The sequence below is a fragment of the Elephantulus edwardii genome, unplaced genomic scaffold (assembly GCF_000299155.1).
Source record: "Elephantulus edwardii isolate Elephantulus edwardi_28Jun2011 unplaced genomic scaffold, EleEdw1.0 scaffold00038, whole genome shotgun sequence".
Classification (NCBI taxonomy): Eukaryota; Metazoa; Chordata; class Mammalia; order Macroscelidea; family Macroscelididae; genus Elephantulus; species Elephantulus edwardii.
Window position 1 is genome coordinate 20,623,551 of NW_006399788.1, and position 8,671 is coordinate 20,632,221.

General features: G+C 35.0%; 1 protein-coding gene across 1 annotated transcript in view; it reads left to right on the plus strand.

The window, feature by feature from the left end:
* Positions 1-3,569, plus strand: part of MTMR9 (myotubularin related protein 9) — an 80,293-nt gene extending 76,724 nt beyond the window's left edge. The window contains exon 10 of the mRNA XM_006884884.1: positions 3,139-3,569. Within this exon, the coding sequence (XP_006884946.1) occupies positions 3,139-3,302 (164 nt within the window). The 3' untranslated portion in view covers positions 3,303-3,569. The remainder of the gene's footprint in view (positions 1-3,138) is intronic.
* The last annotated feature ends 5,102 nt before the right edge of the window (positions 3,570-8,671 follow it).

Consider the following 8,671-nt stretch of genomic DNA (forward strand, 5'->3'; position numbering starts at 1 on the left):
CCCCGATTAAAACAAGCTTGGAAGCAGGAGTGGCATCCACTTCCATAATAGCTTGCCTCCGGAAACCCTTTGGACCTGGAGAAAGAATGAAAGTCACACAGTATTGAGGACTTTCGTTCATAAGGTTGCTGTGAATCACCTATGACTTGACAACACTTAACAACATAGCTACTTGAGAGAAAGGCCAAAATTGAGAGTTGGAGGCCCTGGAAGGATCATTTATCTAACTTATATCAAACATCACTGAAAGTATAGAAATTAAGTGATAGAATAAAACCGTTATTGTTTCTTTCAATCCACAAACAGCAGAGATTTTGTATTTTGTTCCTTTTCAACTTATAGCTGGACAAAATTCTGCAGTAGATAAACAGTTGTTATGGTCTCCTGTTACCATCAAGTCCAGCCACCTCTGATCTAAATTTCCGGTGAGTTTTTGGAGGCCGTAAGTCACACAGAGAGAGATTTCCTGTCTTCTCCCATGGAACTGCTGGTGGATTCGAACCAAGGAGGTACTACCTTTGGGTTAGTGGCACAGTTCCCTATGGACTACGCCACCAGAGCTCCCTTTTTACTTTTTCTGAATAGTTTGTTGCTAGGTTCTATCAAGTCAACCACAATCCATAACAACCCTATGAACCTTGCCTTATTCTGCACCATCCCCACAATCTATCCTGCTCAACAACATTATTGTTGTCAGTCCATCTTCTTGTCAGTCCATCTTCTTGAAGGTCTTTCTCTTTAAGGGCAGATATTATATGGGATGTACTGTATAGAAGCCTTGATGATGCATGGTTAAGCATTTGGCTGATAACCAAAAGGTTGCCAGTTCAGACTCACCTAGTGGCTTTGTAGAAGAAAGACTAAACAATCTTTTTCCATAAATAAAGATTACCCAAACCAAAATTTGACCTGAATCTAATTCAGACGAATAGTGATTAGTCATAGTGACTGGTGTAGAACTGCCCTACAGTTTGGCTGAAGCTGCACCTTTTCACTGTCTCATCTTTCCCCCATGGAGTGGACTAGTAGGTTTCAGTCTTTTAGTCCAGAGACTTGGTTAGCCTCAGAGCACATTTAAGCCATGAGGACTCATGTCTCAAAGATTATAGCCAAGAAAACCCCATGTGACAGTTCTGCTCTGTGACATGGATTCGCTGTGGAACCAGCCCACCAGCACCCAGCAGCATATGCATTATAAAATGAGACTTTGACCTTAAAATTTCTCTCTGCTGTTTGCATTTACATTGCAGTTAACCATTAATATGAAATAATTTTTGTATCTGATAATATGATTTTTACAATTAAAAAACCAAAACCTGTTGCCATCAAGTCAGTTTGGATTCACAGCAACCCTGTAGGACACCAGGGTTTCCAAAGCTTTAAATCTTTACAGAAGCAGAGTGCTACATCCTTTTCCTCTTGGTAGATTCACACAGCCAAGCTTTTGCTTAACCACTGCTCCACCAATGCCCCCCCACTTTTAATAGTGTTATATATTAGAAAAGGGAGCTCTTATGATCTAGTGGCAAGAAGCTGCTCTGCAATCCCAGAGGCATGTGGTTCTAATCCACCAGCTGCTCCACAGGAGAAAGATGAGGAGTCTCCTACTGTGTGATTAAATGCTTCTGAAAACCCACCAGAGGGTCAGCTATGGGTCAGTTCTGACTCGATGGTAAACAACAATAAATGTAATAGAAAAGCCACTGCAGGCCAACGAATAAATTGTTGTTATTATGTTATATGCCGTTGAGTTGCAGCTGTCATAGCTGACCCTCCAGAAAGTGTTTGGAGGGTCACATGGGAGGAGATTGTCCATCTTCCTTGGAGCAGCTAATGGATTCAAACTGTATGTCTTTGAGTTGGCAGCACAGTTCCTTACCACTAGGCCACCAGAACTCCCTAATCAATTGCTTTGTTTTTATTTCCCCTATTTAATAGAGCTCTAGTTGCATAGTACATAGGGAGTTGTGTTGCTAACCCAAAGGCCGTGCCTCTCTGGCAGTTTAATCCACCAGCAACTCGGAGGGAGAAAAATAGGAAATTCCCTCCTGTGTGGTTTACAGCCCCAGAAACCCAGTGGAAGCTCAGCTAGAGTCAGTTCCTTTTGAACATCCATAAGACAGTAGAACGTATAGAGCGTTCTGGTGGCCTAGTCCACAGACAGTTGCACTGCTACCCCAAAAGCACTGCTTTTCCGGTGGTTTGAATCTACTAGCTGCTTCTCAGGAGAAAGATGAACAGTCTTCCCCTGTGTATTTGGAGGATCAGCTGTAGCTCAGAACAGATTCAACAGCAGTGAATTGAGTAGACAGTGATTTAAGGATATGCATGTATAAAGGATTCCATTAGGGCTGTGGGAGTTTGACTTATAAAAAAATGTTTTAATAAATCATAAAACCTTTGTGAACTGGTCAGCTATTCACATGTTGTAACATGGAAAGTTTTATTACAGCCTTACTGGGTTATCTTGAAGACATTATTTTGGGATGGTATAATTGTAGATGGTCTAGGTAAAGAAGAAGTCTTTCAGTTCATAATCAAAGAATAATTATTATTTGGGGAAAGAATCAACTGCCTGCAGAACTTCAAGACTGTGTCTAAAGTAGCAGAGACTAAGCAAGCTCATAGGCTGAAGTTTAGGCTTGTAAATAACAAGATATGTGACTCTGCTTTTACTTTGTCACTTTTCCAGAGAAAGAGTCTTTTTCAGGTCTAGGTAAAGAATATAACTGTTAAAAAAGTTTTGAGCTTGAAATTTGAAATAAATCATCAGCTCCTTTTTCTCAATATAGGGTGTAAGAGAACAGTATTTGGATCTATTTAATAACTGGAAATTTTTATAAGAAAAAATTAAGGGTGGCACAGGATAGGGCAAGTTCAGGTTTGTTCATGGATTTGCTACAAGTCGTAGTTAGCTTGACAGCTTCTAACAACAGGTTTGTACATGAAAGTAGTGATTTCTGAATATTAATTGCATTCTTCTAGTATATATCAGAGTATAATAGAACTTAATTGTAAGTTATAAAAAGAAGAAAAATTATGTATAATGTATGAAATTGTGTATTATCCATATGTATAAATGTTAAATAAACCATGATATGTGTCATTCTCCCTTTTCCCCTTTTCTGGATTCAATAGGTGTTTTCCTACGTTGGAACAGATCTTCCAAGTATTTAGATGAAGCTTATGAAGAAATGGTTAACATCATTGAATATAACAAGGAATTACAAGCAAAAGTAAATATTCTTAGGAGACAGTTGGCAGAACTGGAAACACAAGATGGGGTGCAAGAAAGCCCCTAGAAGGTCCCCAACATTCTTTTCAAAGAACCCTCTGGACTTGTATTCCACCTCTCTCTCTCCTTTGCCCTTCAGTTCACTTTTACAAAGTAGCCTTGCATTTAAGGCTTAACATAGAGGAACTCTCTTACATAATGGATTTCTCAATACTTTATTAATGAAATTTACTATACTTATGTTTCTTGTAGCCTGCTACAGGCCCTGTCACATAGGATAAGGAAGGAGGTGCTAGTTATTTTCTTTTATGTGAAATAGGTGATTTATTTAATGACAGTCTCATTATAAACCATTTCATCATAAGCTTTTTATCCCTTTCCAAACAGTGCTCCAAAACAGATGAGGATGTGATTAATCTTACAGAATATTTATTGGTTTACAAAACAGTGAGACTTTTAAAGTACTTTGGGTATAGAAATTTTTCAAAACTGAAACAGTTGATAAACCAAGGAATTGTATGTTTAATATGCTAACTTAGTATTATCTTTGCCACACAAAATAGCCACTCTTTAAAATAATTTTGGACCAATGATGCTGAATTCATTCTTACTCTAATTTGTCAGGAAAGGAAAATCTGAATTCTTATCCTAGTTAAATTATGTTTGTAGGGGAAATGGTTATTTAGATATTTACATTAAGAATAAATTTATTTTAATAAGACACTAAAAGTGTGTATAATATGGAACTAAAGTAAGAATTTGTTACTGATAGTCTTATTACTATTGAACTGATTGTTCCACTTTTTGAGCCTGCCTGATGTTAAATGAAATAATTTAAAATAGGTACTAATTTGTTCTAAAATAAGCTCCAAACAAAAGATTCCCTTAAACTAGCAAAACTCTAGCCCTTGTCTGGAGTTCATACTATACCAGGTGGTATGTATATGTTACTGTTTTGCTTTAGTTTTAGTAATTTTAAGATTTTACCAATAGAAAGGTTAAAAACTCCATGTTACCTTAGGTCTTAGAAATGTGTCTTGACTCCACTTATTTGTTCATTATGTATTATATAAATATAATTGAGGGAGGGAAAGGTTTAGGAATATAATTGAAGTCTAAGTTCCAAGTTTCAGTAACAGTTTTGAAACATTTCATTATTATGGAAAGAGTAAAGACTATTTTTATGCTTTCACTACTTTGTGTTGCTTGCAGATCTAAAAGTCTATGGTAGAGTATTTTTCCTGCAGGTTTCTGCTTTATGACTGCTCATGTTAAAAAATATTATCAATTCTGGTTTTCCATTGAAAATTAATTTTTACCATTTCCATATAATCTATATATAACCATTTCTTTGTAAAACTAAACATTCTTTGAGAATTGTATTTTAGCTGAAAAATATAATTTTAAAACTCTAGCAAAATCCATGACATTAGAAACTGGCAAACACTTTCCATTTTCAGTTGCCCATGCTTTATCTTTTCCTACTTTCATAGATTTGTAGCAAAAGGTTAGAGAGTAATCTATAGTAAACATTGTCATTTGGTATATATGGCTTCCTTCTTTAAGCTCAGTTTTATTTTCACGGCTATAATTATGAATCTTGGGCCAACATTGGATCATTAGCAGTGAGGTATGTTGCTATAGAGATTTCTGCACTGGCTGAAATAACTCTCATTATTTAAAAGAGTAAATATTCTTGGTTCTTTATGGCCTCTCAAAAATGTTTGTTACATCTATTCATGCAACTAACCTTTTTATTCTTCTTCTCAAGGCTAGGTATGAAGAAGGGGTCTTTTTCTTCTCAGATAATAGACTCAAAAGGAAAATGTTCTAGAGTGTTTTTGTTAGGCTTTATCATAGAGAAATTGTGGCCACCAGTTTGTACTAGATGAACAACATTTTAGGTGAGACCAGAGTGCGTTGTTGTTGTTGTTGTAGGTGCCATCGAGTCAACTGTGACTCATAGTAAACCTACAAGGAGTGTCTCTACACCTTGTCTTATCCTGTTCTATCCTCATCATCTCTATATATTTGAGCCCATTATTGCAGTGACTGTGTCAGTCCTTTTTATTGATGGTGTTCCTCTCTTTTACTAACACTCCACCAAAATACGTTAGTAAAGTCATATTTTACTGTCTTTTTCATATTGAGACAAATTTCTTAAGCCATTTTGACAGACTTTAAAGTTAGTGTCTTAACCACATCTGGTTAGAGATAGTTACAACTTTTATATCAATAAAAGTGCTTTCAAAATGGTCAGTTAGTATGAAAATTAAAATATTAAAGCTTTCACATACTTGGGAACTCTGTCATTTAACAAGTATATTGTTAATATAATTTAAAGAATGTTTTTAATAATACTTTTGAATCATTTCTAAAAGAGATAAAATGGATTAAATTAATGAGAAGTACTTGCCAAGAAAAGGTTGTAGTTTGTTTTTAAGTGTAATTTTAAGAACTTTGTTAAAGATTGGTGGCAGTATTAGTGTGCAAGTAAAGTGTCCCATAGGAACTTAATTAATATAAAATGAAATCATTAAGTTCATTGCTTTAGACTTTATGTTGGGCCTATTCTGAGTTCATTTATACTAAAGTTTGGTTTACATGGGGTGCAAAAAGTAAGTCCCCTCAAAGAATATTCTTTAAGACACAAATAATTGCTAAGATCTACCAAGAAGGCAGATATCCTTAGGTTTGAATTGTAGGCCGAGTTCTTCCTATTCTACCCTTAAATCTCTTCTACTTTTGCCTTTCATAGAACACAGTTCTAAATCTTACCAAAGTATTCTCCCCTTTGCCAAAAGAAAGAACCTCTGTTACCTTTGAATCCTTGGTTGCCATTTTAATGAAAGAATTTTTAAGACTCAGAAGAACATGGTTAGTTGATTGAAAAATTTAAGACTTCTTCTGTGGCAGAATTTTTTTTATTGATTATTTGCAGTCATATTTCCTTTTTATTTTATTGAATAGGAAGAAAACAAGCAGAAACAGTACAATAAAAAGTTTAAAGAGCCTATTTTGATTCTGAGATAACATTGATAGCCTCATAGTAAGGAGTCTGCTGCCAGTCTGAAGGGAAGTGGTTTGGGTCCACCAGGCGTGCCACAAGAGAAAGTTGGGCAGTCTCATCCTGTGTGATTTACAGCTTATGAAGACCCATTGGAGAGTCAGCCATGAGTCAATTCTGAATAAACAGCACATAACAATTTGGACTCTAAAAAAAAATTTAGCTCTTGGGAGCAAGATTTGTAAATTTTCTGGGAATATTAGGAAGACTGTGGTATTCGTTTCTTACCTTAGATGGGAGATTTTCAAACGTGTTTTTGAACTCTAAGACCTGATTAACTGATGTAGGATCTCTGTGCTTTTCATTTTATGGGATACAGCTCTGTGAGATTTTATTGTTTGAGTCACTCAGTATGTTTGGTTATGTTAAACTTTTTTATAACAATCATTATAATGGAGAAGATTTGACTAAGAGTTTCTTGAAGTGAAAAAAATAGGAAAAACATTTTGCTGCATTTTTAAAATCTCCTTGATATTTATTTTAAATGGCAGTCTTCAGTAAACTATCAGGTAAGTTGTTAGACCTGAACCTGAACCAGTTTAAGATCTGATTTGTTTTGGTGGTGTCCAAATCTAGAAATTCTTATAGATTTGATGAGTGAGCACTCTTACCAGAATTATGATTCCAGAACAATAACATCAAAAACACCAAAAAAAGGTTAGTATTTAGTTTAGTTGATTTTCTCTTTAGAATCTTTAAAGTTTACCAGAGAACAAAGTCATTCAGCAGACCTGAAGCAGGTTTTTGTTATACCTTATGACAATGTAGAATAGCTAATTATTCTTCTTTAGTATAGGTCAGATTTTTTTTTAACTCCTTCCAGAGCTTGTATCCAAGTTATTTATTACCAGGTGGTATTTTTATGTAACTCATTTTCTTAACAAAGACATTCTTTAATATGGGTCAGATGTTTTAAACCCCCTCTAGAAGCTGATATCCAAGTTCTTTATTGCAAGGTGGTGTTTTTATGTAACTCATTTTCTTGAGAAAAGGCAGTAAAAGACTGATTTCTCCATTATTCTAATATGATTTGAGTTGCTAATTTTCCATTTTCATTTTAATAAAACTTCTATTTTTACTGGAGCTTTATAGTCCAATGTCAGCAACATCATCTTCCTTTAAACCATAGCACAGAACGGCTTCTCTGAAACCATAGGACTAGATTTTTAAAAGTCTGAACTTGTTCCCTTTCCAGAGACATAAAGGCCTGTCTATTAGACTGCACTGCAGGATTATAGTTGGTGCTTAACGTTAATGAAAAATAATGGGGCTTACTGTAGACACTACTTCGTCCAGAAAGCAGCTCCTGATGAGTTTAATGGCTTTGAAGTAACCATGTTTAATTAATCTCCTATGGGTCTAAGGATTAATATATTTGTGATTTGTGATAACATTGAATTGTATAACACTGCCTTGTAGCTGTCTGAGCAAGACACTTGCTTCCTTTTTAAAATGCACTTATCTTTGGAGAGGTGGATTATTCTACGTAAATATTCCCTGAATCCCATTGTTTAGAATCTCTATAGATCTGTTACCATCTACACTAAAAATATTGTACTTGCACAATTTAGGGTTTGGGTTGTTTTGTTTGGTTTTTTTTATTAAAAAAATGTATTTCTGCAATAGCCAGGTATTTGGATTGTATTCTTGATATATTTGAATGTGATTCTTGGATTTAAGTGCACTATTATTCATGTCTTACATAAAATTGCACTGTATGGCAAATGTGTCTATAATGTATGCTTTGCTAAAACCTCAGAGTGCTGTACTGAACAGGCTTCCATATTGTAAACCTGTCTATATATAGTCTTAGAACTTTTGTAAGTCTGGATATTATTTGTAATGTTCATTGTTAAATTCAGTTTTGTTCTAAAATTAGAATAATTCACCTTGCATTTACTGTTTGGTTTTCCTGAATCAAGAAACTGTCTTGTTGAATGTAGTACTGTTACTTTAGTGTGTGGTGTTTGTGTGTGGTATTCTCCCTCTGCCTCAGAGGACTGTTGCACATATGCTAGTGTTAAAGTTCTATAGATAATGGTAATAAAAGTTGAATATATTCAGAAACTAGTAAAGTAAATCTGTAGACTGAGTTTGTTTTGTTTTCTCAAAATATTTGTGAAAGATTGACAGTATCACAGTTAAAACTATCTATTCTTTACCTTGTAGGGCAAATTTGAGCGTCCCTTCTGACATCCATTTTGGTCTTTTCTTTCTTTTCTGTCTTTGTGATGAGCTTTTTTTTTCTTGCAGGATGTTCCTGATGTCATCCCTGGACTTGCTCACTAGTCTATGCTAAAACATTTAGAAGACAGCTACTTGGCCAACTGATTACTAGATTCATATTTTTTCTCATTCCTAAAAAGAGG